Source organism: Carettochelys insculpta, chromosome 7, assembly GCF_033958435.1.
Source record: "Carettochelys insculpta isolate YL-2023 chromosome 7, ASM3395843v1, whole genome shotgun sequence".
In the NCBI taxonomy this organism is placed as follows: Eukaryota; Metazoa; Chordata; order Testudines; family Carettochelyidae; genus Carettochelys; species Carettochelys insculpta.
Window position 1 is genome coordinate 47,168,151 of NC_134143.1, and position 20,039 is coordinate 47,188,189.

Sequence of the window (20,039 nt, forward strand, 5' to 3'; positions counted from 1 at the left end):
AGTAGGTAAGACCTCTAAAAGAGAAAGAATACTATTTCTTGAAGAACTCCAACAGATGAAGCGTAGCTAAAAAGTTCAGACGTGTAAAAGTGTGCACAGCTAAAACCCACAGAATTTGAGACATTTGTAACAAAGAGCAAAGTGAGAACCAAGCATAGGACTTTTAACCTCTTTTTTCTCTCAGCACTGTATGTGTTTGCGTAAACAAACAATCCTTTGTTCTGAAAAGCAGTTCTAGAGTTACTTTAATTAGATACTAGTCACAGGCCCCTAGAGGAAAAAGGCTTACAGGTACTGCAGTTCAGATTGTCATATTATAAGAGCTGGGAAGCAAGGGACTACCACCCAGATTGGTTAGAACATAGGTTTCTTTTACTGGACTAACTTCTGTTGGTGAAAGAAACTTTTCAGCCACAGAGAGTTCCTCTTCAGATCTGGGAAAGATACTCAGATTGTTGCAGCTAACTGCAGTGGTGGAACAGATGGTTTAGCCTATGTAGTTAACACATATTGTAAGAGACCATATAAAGTCGCCAGTTAACCTCTGCATTTCTAAGACGGGGGGGGGGGGGGGGGGGAAGGGGGAGGAAAAAAACCCAACCCAGGAAGTAAAAGTGGCTTATAGACTGTTGTAATCTATTATATATTTTACAGTTTGTCCTCCTCTCTGTCCATCTGCTCAAGAATTCCTCCTAAATGATAAGATCTAGGATCACCGAATTCTGTATACTGCTTCCTCTTATCACTTAAAGCAAGCTAAGGGTTTGGTGACCAGGAAAATGGGATGTGTCTGGAATGGGACTGTTTATCATAAAACCATACAGAAAGGAGACAGTATCATCAGGTAAGTGACAGGGGCTGGGGGCATTCCCTTCCTCCTTCCGCATCTGGGACTGCCATAGTCCTGAGCCTCCCACCCCCCAAGTGCCCTTTAGGGAAGGAGGGGGAGCTGCAGTTTCTCTCCCTCTCCACATTATTTGTATGGGGGCATTGCTGGCTGTTCCCCTTCATCAGGGAGCCAGAGGAAAGTGCAGAATTTTCTGCATTCCTCACTCTGGCTGCTAGTGGAGGGGAACGATGAATCAGGACCTGCCTCAGCTGGGAGACATGCACCCTTCCCATGGCTGTGTCTAGTGGAGCTGCAGCACCCATGGAGGGGCGTTATCACAGGTGAGAAAGAGGGCTGGCGTAGTTTTCTCCCTGGGACAGACTGCATACTGAACCTCTCAACAGCAACCCAATCCAGAGCAATGATTTAAATGAAACAAAACAACAAATTCATTAGGGACCCAAGCAACACGGCGTAAACCTTCTAGTAAATAAATAAATCTCATGTTTTTATTAAGTCTGCAGTTCTTAGTGTATATGTAACTTATGAATTCAAGCCCAAAGACGAGACTTTTGAAGGTTTTGCGCATGTTTCCCTTGCAGATGAGGGCCAAGTGAAGTGTTTGCCCATGGTTATATAGTATTTTTTTCTTATTTTTGAGTTCACTCCATATCAAACCTCAGTCCTCATCTTCAACCAAAACCTGCACAATGCCTTCAAGAGAGGAGCCTGGGAGCTTAAATCAGACAGGTGGATTACCTATGCTGGGGCAAAACACCCCATCTCAATCAACATAGGTAGTTTCTATACTGAAGGGCTACAGCAATGCATCTGTCGCATTTCAAGTGTAAAAAGCCCTCATAATATTTTGTAATCTACTAAAAGACAGTTACTGGTTTCCGTAACTGGATGTTCTACAAGATGTGCTGCTCATGTCCATTTCCATCACTGGAAGTTTTTCTACCCCCTTCTTTAGCAGTACTTACAGGGCAGTAGGACTAGGATTCCCTGTGATTTTTCCATCGACGGGCAGAATAAATTTTGTCATGTTCACTAAGGCATATGGGGATGTACACCACTAGAAGAAACATGTGCTTGTGCATGCTCTGCTAATCAGCTGGACTGCACCTGACTTTCTCCAGGGCGGATGCCCAAGCACTGGGAACACTGAGTAGCAATTTCATAGTGTGGTATGAAAGGGTGCTGTGCACTTCTCCCACCACCAGTTCCTTCTTGCTGAAGGATCCCAACAGTGGGGAAGGGAGGGTGGGATGCGGACATGAGCAACAAATCTCAAACACGACCAGTTACAGAAACAGGTAACTGTCTTTTCTTTGAGTGACTGCAAAGTGATTCCCCCAAGCAGCGCCACCTTGGACGCATATCAGTTCATGTACAAATAGGTTGAGGCGCACCCCTGTCAACCCATGTCATCCCTAGTCAGTGTGATGATGGCATTGTGCACAGAGAATGTGTATACTGACAACCATGTAGCTGCCCAACAGATGTCCTTGATCAGGACATGAGTCAGGAACACCACTGAAGAGGCTTACTTGAATGGGGCCCCCCAGTCAGCAGCAGGAGACCCCCACTAAATCACAGCAGGTGAGGATACATGGTGATCAAGTTTGAAATCTTCTGCATGGAGACAAGCTGGCTCTTCATCTGCTCAGCCATTGAGACAATCAGATGGGTCGATCTCTGGAATGTCTTAATCTGGCCTATGTAAAAGGCTCTCCTCAATCCAACATGTGAAGGAAGGTGCCTCTCCTTGCTGCGTGTGAGAGACTCGGGATAGAAAACTCTCAGGAAGATGTCCTGACTCATATGAAAAGCAGACAACAGCTTGGGGAAGAATACTGTGTGTTGCTGGAACTGAACCTTGGTCTTATGGAAGGTCATAGACAGCAGATCAGAGAGTAAAGCCTTGAAGCTCAGAAACCCATAAGCCACAAGGAAGGCCACTTTCCATGAGAGACAGGACCAGGAACATGTGGCCAAAAGCTCAATGGGTAGCCTCATGAGCCTGGCTAGGACCAAGTTAAGGTCCAACTGAGAACTAGAGACCTGACCTGAGGGAAGAGTAATGTGAGGCCCCTGCAAGTGAACAGATATTGTAGGAACAAAGGACTACAATGGTTAGTTGGTGCAAAGGCAATTCTGCACACCCTCACTGGTAGCAAGCACGGAGAGTAGGGGAAAGTGCTGAGCGCCCATTATACTAGGCCACGGAAGCACCACTCCAGGGGTCACCAACAGTGCTGCCCTATGGGTGCTGTTAAGAGAAAACACTCTGGGCAACTATGCACATGGAAAGCATGCACACCTACTGTAGAATGCACATGAGCAACCACTTTAAGAATCCCCCCCACCACCTTTTTTGTTCCATGACTGCAGAGCTATTAAACAGCTGCTTCCCTTTGAATGGTTTCTTGAAATGTGTGTTAGCATACTAAAAAATCCATGCCATCTTGTACTTAGTTGTGTCCCTATTTATTAAGGCCAAGGATGCAGAATTTTTCTGGGTCCCCCCCTTTCTATTGTGAAGTTTATGATACAAACAATATGCAAATATTAAGTGTATACTAACATGCTAGCCCACTCTGAGTAACAGGAAATATTGAACAGGTGCCTGCCTCCTAAGGGACATTATCTGCCAAATAATTTCTGGAGGCCGTCTCCTCTGTGCTCTACCTTGCCAGGTTGTCTCACACTGTTGGGAAGCTGCAGCCTCTGCTATCTTTGAGTCTGCTTCTCTTAGAACACAGCAAGCTGCTAATGCTTCAATTTTCAAGAACCATTCTGCTTCTCTCTTTGCAGCTGAGCTGCCCATACGTTCTTTTGGAAGACAGTTAAAGTATTTCTAAAAGAGACTATAATTTATCTTTTAAGTTACCCTGTTCCTGAGCTTTGGGTTCAACAGCAGCTCACACGACAATCTGCAGAATAATTGTGGCTGTACAAGATAAAATACAGTACTGAGTTCAATAGATAGATTCGGACAACTTCAAATTTTCTAAATATTGTGAACTAGAAACAATATGGGAACACTTGAAGTTGGTGATATGAAAAAGTGTACAATGCATGTAATTAATGAAAAACAACATCAGCTTCAGTGGGCATACTTCATTGTTTCTGAAGTTACTGACCTCTTGTTCCCTTTGAAATATAACCACTCTGCCACCCTTGTCTCCTGTTGCAAGAAGATCTCCAGAGTAATTAAATTCAACTGTTGAAATAATATCAGCTGTAAACATAAAATAAAAACAAAATAGCATTATAATATGTAAAACAAGCTGAGAAGTTTCAAGATGTAGAAACAATATTCTATTGTAAAAGAGAAATATTTCAGTTTAGTAGTGACACCCATACAATCCTATGTAACTTCCAGTGTTAACGTCCAAAAATAAAACCAATACAATTTGAGCATGTATATCATAGTTTTATATCTTACCGTTGTGTATTTGCAAAGTGGCAACAATATGCTTTATGTTGAACAGAACAAGCTAGAATGCTAAGCTGACAATGGTATGCCTGTGCCAACTGGTACAGGCCAACTGCGAGTGTGTCAACTGACAATGGCTTATGGGGCTCAGGCTGTGAGGCTATAAAACTGAAGAGTAGGTATTTGGGCTTGAACTGGATCTCAAGCCCTGGGACCCCTGGGAAGCAGGTATGAGATAATCTGCCCTCTCAGAAAGAGATCAGCATAGGTGGAAAATACCTCTTAGGCTATGTCTACACTTGGCCAAAACTTGGAAATGGCCATGCTAATGCCCAAATCACGGAATACTAATGAGGCACTGAAATGAATATTCATGCATATTCATTCCAGTGCCTCATTAGGATTCTGCAATTTGGCATTAGTGGTTACAAACTGAAATGTGAGATTTATAACTCCAGCTTTAAAAAAAATTAGGATATTTCAACAATTTTGGAAATTCTTAATATGCAAATAAATACCTAATCCTATTTTGAATATTTTAACATTTCTCAGTGATATTTTGGGACAATGCATGTCACAGTCTAATTAGATATTTTATTGTCCAATTCCAAATACCAGAGTGCTCACTTACTCATTTGCTTAATAAACGTGAAATAAAAAGGAGAAATTGGCATTACTGAATCCTTGGGAAGCAATTATATAGGTGTTCTTCAGAAACTGATTTTGCTTAATGACTCAGTAGCTGATGCCATTTGCTGAACAAAAGTCTATTATTTACTATTTGCATTACAGCAACACTGAGATTGGGTTCCCATTATGCTAGGCACTGTACAAATAAGATACAGTCCCTGTCCCAAATACTTAAAAATTTTAGTTAGCAAAAAGGATGGCAGGAAAACAGAGGTACAAACTGCTGAAGTAAATTAGGAAAGCTCACATAGGAGGTTAGTGGCAGAGACAGCACTTGAACCCACTTTGCTGCTGACTCCCAGGGCAGTGCTCTGTCCACTGAACTATGCAGTCTGGATTTTAGACCGCACTCAAAAAACATGCTGGTGTACTTAAGATATGTTGGATCTGGAGAGGCAGGTAAGCAGAGGTGGCATAATAAAACAGGTTAACTAAAAAAGTGGGGTAGTGGAATAAGTGACAAAGTTCACAGGTGGCAGGTGTAAACAAGGTAAAAAAGGCATTTAAAGCATCATGCAACCACAGCAGCTGTTTGATTTGACTTTTGAGGACTAAAAAAAAAACAGACTTTCCCAGTGGCAAAATCCTTTCTTTCTGTTGGTACTGGAAAAGTAGGAGTGCAGCCAGTAGGATTACTTTTGGATGTGGCTGCTGAAAGACACATTGTAAATTGCTGACGGCATATACCTCTATGCTCTACCTTGCCAGAAAAGTAACTTTTGGAGAAGGATGCCAAATGGGGTGCAGAAGAGTACACAAGATGGTTCCAGGACAACACCACAACAGTGGAATATAGGGAACTGCACAGAGCATGGTGGAGCCAGCATTGCAACTTTGAGTTGGGAATACATTACTTAGGCCAGAGGTCAGCAACCTGCAAGTCTGGAGCCGCATGTGGCTCTTTAAGGTGCAACTTGCGGCATCTAGAGCTTCTGCCACTGACTCCTCTTGTGGATCCAGGAGCTGCCCAGCTTAAACAAACTTAAAACAAACAAACCACTCGAGTCAACTTCATTTTTTTCATTTTTTTTTTCCCCCCTGCTTAAGTGGTGGTGGCAGCCAGAGCAGCTCAGCAGTGAGCTGCAGCAGAGAGCCCGGAAGAGAAAGGCAACTGGGCAGGAAGCTGTCCCATGTGAGCAAAAGTCTAAGCTGGGAGGAGAGATGGAGGCAGGGTGGCTGAGTATGCTTGTGTCAGAGCTGCACAACCATGCCGAGGAGGAGACAGCAGGAAGCAGTCAGGGGAGGTGGTAGCTATGGCCACTGCAGAACTGCGCACACTGAAGAGAGTTAAGCCTCGGGGTGGGGGAGAAAGTTGGGGCCCAGAAGCGTTAATCATAGGGCTGGCGGGAGGGGGGACAGTTTTGTGGGATGTGGGAGTTAAAGCTTGGACATGGGGGTAACAACTAACTGGTACCAATAACTGTTTGTGCCGTCCTTAAATAGAGGTGATAAAAAGCACAGTTTGATGTTATTTATTAAGGACTGACCAGTATTCATATGCATCGCAGCTCTGGGAAGGACTGATTTTGTAAATGAATTTGAAAAAAAATGTCTCGTCAAGCTATTTCAGTTGCAGACCCCTGACAGACTATATCTATACTAGATGTAGAAGTCAACCACAGATACGCAATTGACATTGCTAAAAATCAATGTGTCTATGCTCGGGTCACTTGTCTGTCTTATCAGGAGAGTTGACGAGAGAGTTTCTCCCTTCGACCTTCCTTACTCCTCATGTCTCACAAGGAGTACGGGGGTCAACTGTGTCCGGAGCGCTTGATTTCACACATGCACAAAATCAAAGCCCTGAAGATCAACCATGGATGTGTTGATCTTTCAAGGTACTGTAGCCTTAAATTCTGCTTCTCTATCCTGTTACCCTAGGAATATGCTCTAGAACGCTTTTGTTTGTTTTCCAAAATGTAGAACTTCCTTAAATTTAAGTCCACTGAAGAAGTTTTAATTATTTTAGCGCTATATATTTTAAAACACAACATTAGCAAGTCACAAGAATTAGGAAAAGGAATGTTATAGTTAACTACATGTAAGCATGCTTTGGCTTCTTTGAGGTAAGCGGTCAAGAAAATTTGGTAAACAACAGCTATTCAGAACTACTGATCTATTGATGACAAAGATAGTTTTTTTCAGGAATATATAAAGCAAGATATATCTTGACAAGAATGAATGTATCAGGCAATATATCTTGACAAAAGGGAAGTAACCAGTACCAAAATTTCCCAGAAAAGTGAGGAAAGAACAAGTAGCATGAAAGGGAAAGAACAGATCTCCAGGACCATCATACCATGAAGCGATAGTGTTGGGAGTGGTACACCCACCGAAAGTTACAAGATCAATTATGCACTACTTGAAAATATTTCTGAAGGTTTGTCCAGCTTTCTACCCCATGTTTCCCTGACAGTGGCCCAGATTCACTCTGCCCAGGAAGCAATTATAAGCCTCGGCAAGTACACTTGTAAATTACGAAAGAGGGCAGGTCTTTTGGATTTATATGGCTCTATAACGAACTGTTGTTAACCTGGCAATGATTTGCTACTTTCTTACTGTGATAGAACAGATCTGAAAACATACAGGTTTAACCTCTCTAATCTGGAACTCTCTCATCCAGCAACATCCGTATGCTGGCATGATTTTAATTAGCCAGACAACCACAATCAAGGGTCAAGATTCCTGCAGTCCCAAAAAGTTTGTTTACAGTCACGGCTCTCAGTACTCTGTGCTGTTATTTAGCTGTAAGCTACCCCTATATGTCTTCTAAGAGCCTAGTACGCAGAGGAAATGTTGGTAATGCTGCTAGACAATACTGACCCCCCAAAGGCCAACAAATTCTCTCATCTGGCACCAGTCAGGTCCTGAATGTGCCAGATTAGAGAGATTCAACTTGTACATTCTTGCCGAAAGTAGTTTTACTGATATAACTTACTTTCTGCAAGCCTACTGTGCAGCTTTGCTTCTTTTAATATAATAGTTTAGGGAGAAAGGAGACTAAAATGCCCTGGGACATGTGATACAGCTTCAAAGTTGTCAGCTCCTATTCTTAAGGCCACTTTATTATCCTGGAGTTTACTTCCTTCAGTCACAGCAGATAGGTCTCTTCCCTTCTGATGTGATGTTAGGTCAGGGTGGGCAATAATTTTTGATGGGGAGCCACTCCAAGAATCTGGAAAATTGTCAATGGCCACACATTTCCATTAATGGAGTGGGTGGATGGTCTGGGATGGAGGATGAGTGCAGAATGGAGGTTGGGGTAAGGGACTGGGGTGCACAAAGTTGGGGTAGGGGGTCTGGGATGCAGAAGTGGGTGCTCTGGTCTGGGTTGTGGCCTGGGTGAGATAAATGGAGTGCAGAGTCTGTGAGGGGGGCAGAGGGTTAGGGGTGGGGAGCTGGGACATCAGAGACAGGCGTTAGCTGAGAGACTTACTTAGGTGGCTCCCAGCCAGCAATCTGGTGGCAGGCGCTCTGCCTGATGCAGGCTCAGCCAATTAAAGCTGAGGCTTGCTCCCTGTACCTCTCTGATTCACCACACCACAGGGGAGGGAGAGGCTTCAAGAGCTGCTCCCACTTCTCAGCAAAGTCTGAGCTCCTGCTGGCTGGAAACTAAACTGGCCAATGGAAGCTGAGGTATTTTGAAAGAGGGTGGGTGCAACCCTCGAAGCTTCCCCCTTCCTCTTGGCATTTGGAGCAGAGAGCTACACAGAGCAGGAAGCTGAAAGCAGCAGCTGGCTGCTCCGTGTCTGAGGAAGCTCTCAGGCCAAATTTGGCGAGCAAGCCATACTTGGCCTGTCCTGAAGTTAGGTCATTTTAAATGACCATCTTTATAAGGCAGTGAATGGAAGACTTGCTCAATAACTCAAAACACTTATTAATGTGTGCAGAAGAGTGTTAAAATTCACAGTAGGTACCCTGAGTACTGAGATGCCTGTTCTCCACAGAAACAATGAGAATTTTCAACATGTCAGTGGTGTGCTACGATACAGAAGAGCAAGAATAGCTTCTCCATAGTTAACGTCACAAACTGCTTCCCTTATTAAGGTCATTTTTGCCGGTTTCCTTTGGTCTGCATAACTGTTTTGGCCTAGACACTGCCATATTTACTGTTAAAGTACTGAGAACATAATCAACAGCACAGAAGGAAAGAACAGCAGTTCCTGAAGTTCAACTATGAAGAGGAAAATAACTTCACTTTCACCTTCTCCATAACCTGCCACTCTAACCCACAGAATAGTAATCTCCAAATTTTTCCTGGTCATACCCCCATTACTCCTGTCCTCGCCCCACCTGGGAGTGAGCATGGAGCTCCCAGGGAAGAAGGGACGGCCAGAGTAAGAAATCTGAAGCTGGGCCAGGAGCAGAGAGGTCTGAAGGCAGGACTAGGAGCAGAACCATGGGCTGGGCTCAGGCTGGACTGGGCATGGTGCAGCACCGAGGCCACAGTGGAGCCGGGGCCAGAGTTATAGAAGTGCTGCAAGAGGAGCAGGACTAGGTGGCACTCCCACCCCATCCGCCTATGATGGTTGGCCCATTTCCCCCCCCCCAAACGTTCCTGTGTGCCCCATAAGGGGGCACACCTCACAATTTGGGGACCACTGCCACAGAAGTTGAGGCACACTAGGGAGCAAGAAGCAGAAAAAGGTAAATATACAGGATTAGGCAACCTGTATGCAAACTTACATTTTCGAAAGGAACTCAACTATATTCTCTGGACATTTGCTAACCCCTGGAACTGTGTCAATAATCTCTAAGTACTAAAAGGCCATTAAATTCACTTAAATTGTACTTCTGGTAAAACTGTTTAAATGAACACTTAATTATTGCAAAATCCAGCTGGTACAGAGGCTAATACAAGTTGTTTGTTGACACAGGAAGGATTTTTAATCATGCCAAATATAGTTATATGATGTTCTAGTGTGGACATAATTAGTCCAGTAGAAAAGTGTATTTTTTTCTGTTTAGAGTAAACCCTTCCCAGAACAACACAAGTTACACTGAAGAAAAGGAATTTATTTTGGAATGAAAATATCCACTTCGATAATTATAGTATATTTGTATAAATGGTCAAATTTGCTATATAAACAAGTCCATGTGACCCATCGTCTTTACTAGACCTCTCTCTGCCAGTCTTTTCAAGGTAATAACCAAGTATTTTTGCTTTATAGCAGTGGAGTTGGGAGACAAAGGGCACTAGCTTTCAGCATTCACACATCACTAAAAAGGATGCAACTGCAGGGTCATCATCTGTTTTAAACTTACAGAGACTGAACAAAAGCCAATCAACATCTCCATCCTTGGGCCCTGAAGCACATAGGGTGCAACAAAAAGTCCTGGCACTCATAAAAGTCTGCTGCAGGGCCAAGTGTGCCTCTGCGAACCCTGAGATCACTGGGGAGAGATGTCTCATGCTGTCCCCAATCCTAGAAGCTTCCATTGGCAAGTTTCCAGCTAATATGAACTGCCTGTTTTCAGGACAGACAGCACATGAAGTATTGTCCCCCTGGGAGCTGGATGTGGCTGGAGAGCAGCATGTTAACATTGGGGAGGGGGAAGAGTCCCACCACGCAGGGCAGGACCAATGACAGCAAGAGCAGCAAGGCTCTGCCACGGGCCACCTGAGAGAAGGAGGTGGGCAGCCCAGTGTTGCAGCTGGTGATGGAGCTGCCACACCGGCCGAGCTCTGAGTGGAAGGGAGCTGCCACCTGTCAGAAGGTGAAGAAGAAGGGGCCGAGCAAATATTCATAGCCCTCTTTAAGTCTGCTTTTGTGTCCATCCAGCAGCACAAATCAGGACTAAAGCTTTTCTGAGTAGACAGTTGAGAATTCTAATTTCATATGAGACTCTTAAGCAGTATACCTGTCCTTGCACCCACTTGGTCCAGTAGAGCGGGGCTAGAAGGGAGATGAGCTGAAGAGAAGTATTAGAGTCCCCTGGAGGCAGGCACTGAACCATGTCAGGGAATGGGGGAGGACACCTCTTCATCATCCAGCACATCTGAATATCCAGCAACCTCCCAGTTCCAGGGGTGCCAGATATAAAAGAGTTTACTGTATTTCTATTCCAGTTCATTTATTTGATAATAAGATGTTAGAAAGTCAGCAAGTTTCCAATAGCAGTCTGTGATACTTTGCATGTTTTTGTAATTAGCTTTTAAGTGAGGTGTAAATTGGTGGTATACAAACAACTCTAACCCCTGAAAAGGGTTCAATAATCTGGAAAATTGAATAGCACTTGTTTCAAGGTAAGCTGAGGTCTTAGGACCATGGTTTCCAACCAGTGGTATACCCTAAGGTACACATGAGAAAAGTCTGGGGGTACTTAATTAAAAAAAGGGGGGAAGGGCACTTTAAAAAAAAAACAACAAAGGTTGAGAAACACTGTTCTACCTGAACACTTCCTCCTCTTTATGGAGAAGCGAAGAAGGGAAGAAACCAACATTCCCACTAATCTTTTCCATCCATGTACAGATTACACTTGTGTGTGCCTTGAGGTATGTGTGAATATGCACCACCAGGAGAAACACAAACCTACCACATAAGCAGAGAGCTCACAGCTGAGTGGCATTTGAACTTCTCAAGTGACCGAACAAGTGCACGAAGATTACAGAGAACACTAGCAGCAACAGCTTTGTAATGTAACCTTAAATTACCAGAAGCAGAACAAAAAAAGAGCACATGGCCCCACCAGATTCTATACATAAATTCACAAAGAGAACAGAGGGAAGGAGAGACATCTTGATTAGATTAAGAAGAGGGAGACTGCTCAAGGTAGACGACAGATAAAGTGCCAGAGGACCATGCCTGCCTGTCTTGAAGGAATACAGATGATATCCCAAGAACTCCCAAGGGAAAGGTGAGCTATTGAGGAACACTGAATTTAGGATGTTTATTTTGTACTACCCTGTACTCGCACGATTAAGGATAAAAGAAAATAAAAATGTTATGCTATACAAAGTGTATGTGTTCCCTGTAAACTGAACACTTGGATGGCCACCCAGGAGAAATTCAGGTACCACCCAGCTGATTATCAGAGCACCCAAAGCCATCCATTGGGCAGCATGTATTTTTATCGGTGGTGTGCATCCACACATGCCTTAGCACACAACAATATTTATTCCACCCAGGGATGGTGTCAGGGATCGTTCGCCACTCTCAATACAAGAAGTGGAGTCCTGTAAAATCTTTAAAAAACCCTTTGCCTATACACAGGCTTTACTTGAAAGCTTTCCAAAGCCACAGATCCCCTGCACTCAAGAAGGTAGAGCTGCCACCATCCCAGTCCTTGGAGACCTCTTTAACACAGGCAGGCACACTGGGGAATGCCCCCTGTGGGGCAAACTCTAATCCCATTCTCCCCTCCACAGAGGGCTTGAGACCAGCAAGCTGTAATTTGATAGCTATGTGGCTGAAGGCACATACACAGATCTTTCTCAAGCTCAGGTATCAGACTGCTTAAAAAATGATTTATTCACAAAAACAAGAGAAAATAAATCATGAGGTTGCACACAGAGAAAAACTATCTCTCTGGGATTCAACTTCAAAGTTACAGGTGAAAAACACATCAAGCCAAACAGGAACATGAGAGAAAAAACACAGCATTCAGTCCAACTGAATTCAAAATAACCATAACCTGATCACAACTAAATATGTCCCTTTTACTCACACCTCTATGGCTCATTTTGTGACAGCATATTTCTGAATGCCTGGGAGACATCTTCTCTCCTCCCCCGCCAGTCCTCCTCTCTGCAGGTCCACAGAACCCACCCCCGAAAAAAGCTGCAATTGTTCTCAGTTTAAACAAAGCTATTTCACTTCCAGTGGCTCACCTGTACTCAACTTAATGAGGAAAGATTAACTCCTTCCCTGCACTCATTCATGACAAAAGGAAAAAATTAAGAGGGAATTCTGGTATGTGGGTACACTTCATGACTTGTGTGCCACAGCGTTAGACATAAACCAAAACCTTTTTATGGGTGGAGTTCTGGGAAAGATATGAGTTTAAATAACAGGAAGTCTGAAGGGTCACTGCCATGCTGAGAGGGACTAAGTGACTAGGCATTGAGTTACAAAACTCAAAAGGAAAGAGGAGTATATGACAGACAGAAAGTTTATGCAGGGACCCCAAGATTAAGGCAATGGCTAGATTCCACTCAGCCTGCAGGAACTAGATACCCCCCAGAGATCCAGCACACAAGGGGTTGGATTTCCCTCAGAACTATCCTCCTAAGTGGCTAAAATGGAGCACTTGCTAGAATTCATGACACCAACACACAGTCAGTTGTGGGACCAGGCTAAAAACTCATTCCTTTATTTCAAGTAAGGATCAAGATGCATCAAAATCCAAATAAGGCTTAAAATTTAGAATATCAGGCTATATAAAATCTTAAAAATAGTACTTCTGAAATATAGTAGTCACACTGTTAGAAAAACATTTTGAGTACAACTAGCAAAATATCTAGTGAGTACCTGATTACAGAAGTCAGCAGTTTTAGCATAGGTTCAAATACCAACATGGGAGAAACATTTACAATTTATGTTAATCTTGAGAAGCCTAAAAAAACCCTCAAGATATAAGTCTGATAAGGATCTTAGGTTCCTCATAACATTTAGGCAGCTCCCTGACTTGTCACCCCAAAATTAAAACAGGAAGGTCTGTAATGACAGCCAGACCGATTTTAAAGTTATCCATAGTACTCCACAACCAAATTTGAAATTAACTAATGCTTGGTGCATATGGCAGAATTTGGTTGACGTAAACTGCCTTTGTCAACCTAATTATGTCAGCATCCACACTACAATGTTGCTTCCTCTGAAGCAATCAGTGCATTATACCAACACAGTAATTCAATCTCCATGAGAGGCAGATTGCTTATGTCAATGTAGTTAGAGCAACCTAGCATTTGTGTAGACACTGCATTCCTTACAGTGGCAGTTGGTTCTGACTGTGTGCTCTTTCCTTCCCCTGCCTCCTTGTGCTGATAGGTTAGTGTATACTTTCAGCCTCCCCCCAGTTCTCCCTGCAGCTCCATGCCAACCTCTCCAAACCTTGCGACCACACAGTAAGAGGCTGGATGGGAAGGGAAGCCTAGAGCACGGGTTAGATCTGCAATTAATTGATCTGACTATTTTCTCTTTGAAATCTGCCATGAAGCCTCTAGGGGTTCCATGCCAGTCCCAAGCCTGGGATAAAGGGGGAGGGCTGATCAGATGAATGATGATGTGCTGATCATAAAACAACAATATGAATGAAATCTCATGCCAGTATGACTAACTGACAAAAGATGCCAGCTCGGATGTCGCCCAGATAAACAAGGACCGCAAAACCAACTGAGCAATCGGGGTTGGGTCGATAAGTTAGCTATATAGTAGACTGCTGCAGAGCTAGTCTACAGAAATTAAGCTGCTTCACACTGGTCAGGGAAAGATGAAAGGAAACAGAGAGGCACTAGACACCAATGGGCACCGAACCATGGTGGCTGATGAAGAAGAAAACTCTGTGTGTCTGAAATTTAGGTTTATCAATATGGACACTGTAGGCAAAACATTTCCCTGCAAATAAAGAAACAACAACTGAAATTTAAGTAATCTACTTAAGAAGTATATCTTTGTTATACTTAATACGAAATGTTTCAGTTACTATTCAACTACTATATCCACTACCAATCATCAGCTGTTCTCAAATAGTCTTATTTTGAAAACTGCAACCTCAAACAGTAAATTTATGGCATATAGATCATTTTATATGACCAGTTTTGAGCCATCAATGATATCTTGAAAGAATGCACTTCCATTTGTTTAAAGTCATATGTATTAAAACAAATTCCATCAATCTCAGCAAAAGTGATTTACTGTAAATTTATAAAACCTGTTTCAGCACAGTTAAATTATGAAAATGGATGTTACAGGTACAACTTATCTTATTACACATAATAATCTTAATATATTCTCTCTCACACAACTCAGCATAAAATTTTAAATTAAACAGCATCACACCAGAAACCGATGCCAAACATGATCTTGCACATTAAAGAAATATCCCTAACTTTAAAACCAACAGCATACTTTCAACTCCCTCAATGGTTCCAAACTCAACATGAGTAATAAGTTTACATAAAAAAATCTGCATTTATGTATTTGACAGCACTTTGTGTACTGTCATTTGCAGATTTCTTTGTAGACTGAGCTTTCTCCACCCAGTCATCTCCTCTCTCCCACCCCTAAAGAAGATTAAGATATTTTAAATAATGTACATGTAAGACCACAAAAACCACAAGAGAGCCGTTTTGTATAATATCTGTAACATAACTATATTTCAAGTTGATAATGCCCATCAAATCAGTTTGTATGGACAGGTTAGAAAAGACTGATATTAGACACAATCATCTGGTAATCAAGACCTAATCCCTAGGAACAAGAACTGCAATGCTCAGTGACTGTCTACACATCAGCATTTTTTCGAAATGAGCTATTTGGAAGAGATTTTCCAGAAATGTTTATTTTGAAATAGCGCATGTACACACTAAGTGTATCGAAATAGCACTCAACTATTTTCAAACAGAGCTTCCACACATACAACAGAGCCTATTTTGGATTAGAGCCCCTGGAAGCACTAAAGCTTATTTTAAAACAGCCCCTATTTCCTGACTATACATCCCCTAGTCTGAAATGGGCGCTATTCCTCACAGAATGAGGTTTATATAACTTGAAATAAACCATTGAATATTTTGAAAATTTTAAAACAGCATTTTTGCTCTGTAAAGGCATCCAAAGTTATTTTGGAACAACGACCGTTACTCCGCAATAACTTTGCTGTGTAGACACACCCTAAAGATGCAGACTTCCAGGACAAAGACATGCACACTAGCAGAACTCAATGAAGGCCTAGGAAGACCAATTTTTGTTTTAATTGGTTTATAAATATTCCTGTTTAAAGACATATGGTGAGAGAAAGAACCCCGACAAATGTTATTTCAAGTGTAGCAAATGAAAAATATAACTTAAGTCTCAATCCTGAAAAACACATGTGCTTTAATATGAATGGGACTATTTGCTGGTCCAGTATAAGGTAAAGCATTAAGCAGCATCAGAAGCACATTAATCCACAGGATTTTGATTTGTACTAGAAAAAAATAAAGTTACTCATAAAATTCTTGTTGTAAATGAGAGAAAACACTGGTTTCTCATTTTTACTAGCAACAATATTAAGATTTTAGAATATTATTTGTACATTAGCTATTTAAGGAAAATTAAAAGCATGGTACCATTGGAATAAGGTAAAACATTCAGATAAACATGCAATATAAAAATGAAGTAGCAGTTTATTGTGATTTCACAAATTCCAATTGTACAGAACTCCTTTTTATGCAATATGTTCATGCTCCAACTTTCATACTATTATGGTATTTTATTTACAGCCTCTCCACCTCATTTCACAAAATATTTTCACATCTCAGAGAAAAATCAATATTTATCTTTTGACACATTGGCATATCTCATTTTAAAACTGAATTTTAAAATGAATGATACTGAACTACCAAAAGCCCTCATCTGAAGTCCATGCTTTTCGTATACAAGTTATTTATGACATTATCCAAAACACTTAGAAATGAAATATACAACTAATGTCTTCAGTTTACTCAAATTTTATCATGAAAACAAAGTACAAACAAATTGCTTAAAAGGGTGAAAAGGAACACTAAGGGCCAAAATGTCACACTGGGAAACTTTTCCAAATATCGGGCAAAAAAGCACACTGGAAAGAATGGGACTGAGTAGAGAGCATGGATGTCACTTCCCAGGCCAATGGATTCACTCATATGGCAGCAACCACCACCACCCTCCTCTGTAAAATCCACCATGGAAGTCCAATTTTAGTATGGAGATGATGAGTTAAATAGGAGGACCTACTTGTGGCTTGTTTAGAAATAACCTGAATCAGCATATTGTCTAGTAACCATGGCTGCATCCTCTTTAATGAAAGTATAGTCTACTTTCAGATTGCATGGGCCAGCAGTTACATGAACCCTGCACTACTAGAGGCTGTTCTTTAGGTGGACTTTCTGCCCACAATCTCCACCAGATTTAATGTATTATTTTATATTAACATGAATGAGGCCATAGCAGGTGTTTTTGTTTTCACTTAGGCATAAGTCTTGCTGATTTAATTGCTACTGCACTTTAAAAAAAAATTATGCTTATCATTGGAAAATATGTTGTTAAAGTTTCGTAAGTTATAGCTATATAGTTTTTCCTATTCCCAACTATACCAAAGAATGGAGCATAAGACTTTCCAACTTGCAAGTGCTTCCTGGATCTCTAATAATACATGTTTCTTCGACACTGAATTCTGATGTTACAAAATCACTGACTAAGATAGTAAAACTTACTGGCTATTCAGAGAGAGATATACAAATATGTTGGCAACCATCGGGAACTAGAAGGTAATTTTACCATAGTAAAATTTTGCCAAAAGTAACCTGTTTCTTAAAATAGAAGCATGGATGGCATTTTAAGCTTCTACACTGACAACAGGTTTAAAGAAATAAAGACTGTTTCAGGAATGCATGCAAAACTATTAATTAGTTTATACAAAAATACTAAAAAATTAAAAACTTTAGAGTGTGTTACAAGGATAGAAAACCAGCCAACATATACTCCCATCTCTTTTCTGAATGTTATCTGTTCTAATAAACTGCGTCTCTTCCCATTCAAGATATTTTAGATACCACGCTGTAACTCCAAAACAAAACATGAAAACTAAAACTTCCTCATTTTTTCCAGTGGAAAACAACATGGAAGAAACAAACGAGGCACAAGCAAAATACATTCAAAAGTAACTCTAGAACCAAAAATAATGCATGTAAGTAGCTAAAGCTTGTGGGTTTGTTTTACAGTTCATGTAGAAATTCAAATATGTGAGTATTACACATAATAACCTTATTATATCTCACACCACTCAGCACAAAATTTTAAATTAAACAGCATCACACCAGAAACCAAAACAACACAAACAAAAGGTATGCAGCCCTATGACATCCTCTTTAGAAGCATATGTTTAAAACTGGGACAATCTGAACATGGCAATCATTTAAAAAACAGACTATAACCTTTGATACACATGTACTAACACTATATACATCAAACTTGCCTATTTATAAGGGATGGACTAAATTAAAAATGTTTTTCATTTTAAACACACGCAACCCAAAAGGAGACAAGCCTAACGTACTCAAATGGTGCTTAAAAAAGTACGGATTTCCAATCTAAATGTCTTCATTTATAGCTTTCAAATGCCAGCAGGAATAAATAAAATCTTTCACCAGGGAAATTTTGAACGTGGCTTCTGAAATTAATGCCTAACGAGGCGTCTCTGAGTAAGACAGAGGGTTGACATACCTGACTACTTTTTTTAAAAAAAAAAAAAAAAAAAAGCCTGTCAATATCCCATCTCCCTGGCGATTATAAATGAGAAGAGGAGGCGGCTACCTTCTCTGTCACGCTATCTGTTCAGAGGAAGCAGTTCTGAAAAGCACAGGCAGTAGCTTAGTCATCGTACCCCCCTACACACACCCCATCCTCTGGGATTCACAGCGGGGCAGGAGAACTGCAGCAAGCACCTCTCTGCTCGAGGCGGGCACTCTAGACAAAAAGAGGTGTGGGCGTACGGGTCTAAATCGTGGGCAGGGGTGGATTAACGGGAATGCGGGACTGGGAGCCACGGGGACCCCCTTATGACAGGGCGATTCCTCCTCAAGCGAGAGCCGCAGCGCCCGACCTCTCGCTTACCTTCTGCTACGTCCTCATCGATAGCTCCCTTCACCTGGGAGAAGCACCACTGGAAGTCGTTCCCACCTGCTCCTCCGCCACCTCCGGCCACCCCTGCGGAGACAGAGCGCGATAAGGACGGGAGGCACTGGGCGCCTAACCCTCAAGAGGCCGGCGTGACCCACAGCCCAGCGCCGGCTACGCTCCTCAGTGGTCGGCCCGTCTCGACCCCCACCCAACCTTTCCGGCCCCCTCTCGCAGACTCACATGCGGCCAAGCTCGGCCTCCCATGCGCTGTTAGGCCTCCCTCGCTACCCGCCCCGGTTCGGCAGACACAGCGCCCTCCGCCCGGCCCCTACCCTAGGCCGGCCCCAGGCGCGGGCCTGCCCGGCTGACGGCCACGACACCGCCTGCGTCTCTCTCACCTGCCATGTCGCGCGCGGTGTGTGGGGCGGGGGTGGCGGGCTACGGTGCCCACGACGGGGAGGCGCCAGCCGGGACCGGGTCAGAGCAGCCGCAGCCGCACACAGCTGCAGCCGCTGGAGGTTTGGGGGTTTCAAAATGGCGCCCATTGCCGGTCGGCCTGATCCGGTGACGTCATCCGTCTGCCTCCCTGCGTGCGGGGGCGCTGGGAGCGCCGGGCGGTGAAGGAGGGAGGCGGGGCCAGGCCTGAGCAGTGACGGTGTGGGCTGCGCGAGGCGCTCGCGGGGGTGTGGCTGGACTCAGAGGGCGCAGGCCCAGAGTGACCACATGTCCCCATGGACAGTGGCCGGGACTTTCTGAAATAAGGGCCCATTGCTCCCCTCCACCACACCCCGACCCGTTCTCTGGGCTTTCTATCTGGCCACCTTGGCGCAGCGGCGGGGCGGGGCCAGGCTGAAGTGGGTGCGCCCAGAGGGGTGGCCTGCTGCTGCTGGCTCGCAGGGACCCAGCGGGGTGGGGGGCAGCTTGGCTCAACGATACAGCTGAACTTGGACAAGCAGATGGTTGAGAGGCGGTCTTGAACCAGAGAGAAGACAGACTAGTAGCTTCCCTTAGGGGAGGGATAGTTCGGTGGTTTGAGCAATAGCCTGCAAAACTCAGGGTTGTGAGCCCAAACCTTGAGGGGGCCATTTATGGATCTAGGACACAAATACATTTAAAAAAAATCTGTCAGGTTTGGTGGTGGGTCCTGCTGTGAGTGCCGGGGACTAGACTCAATGACCTGTGAAGGTCTGTTCTAGTTCTATGAGCCAGGTATATCTCCATATTTCACTCTGGGGCTGGAGTGATGGGAGGGGAGGAGTCAGAGAGGTAGCTGTCTTAG

General features: G+C 43.2%; 1 protein-coding gene across 1 annotated transcript in view; it reads right to left on the reverse strand.

The window, feature by feature from the left end:
- PPP2R2D (protein phosphatase 2 regulatory subunit Bdelta) overlaps window positions 1–19,318 on the reverse strand; it is a 46,630-nt gene extending 27,312 nt beyond the window's left edge. Inside the window, exons 1-3 of the mRNA XM_075000442.1 lie at window positions 19,159–19,318; window positions 18,755–18,847; window positions 3,979–4,076 (exon numbers count right to left, since the gene is read on the reverse strand). Of these exons, the coding sequence (XP_074856543.1) occupies window positions 3,979–4,076; window positions 18,755–18,847; window positions 19,159–19,165 (198 nt within the window). The 5' untranslated portion in view covers window positions 19,166–19,318. The remainder of the gene's footprint in view (window positions 1–3,978; window positions 4,077–18,754; window positions 18,848–19,158) is intronic.
- Between the last annotated feature and the right edge of the window lie 721 nt (window positions 19,319–20,039).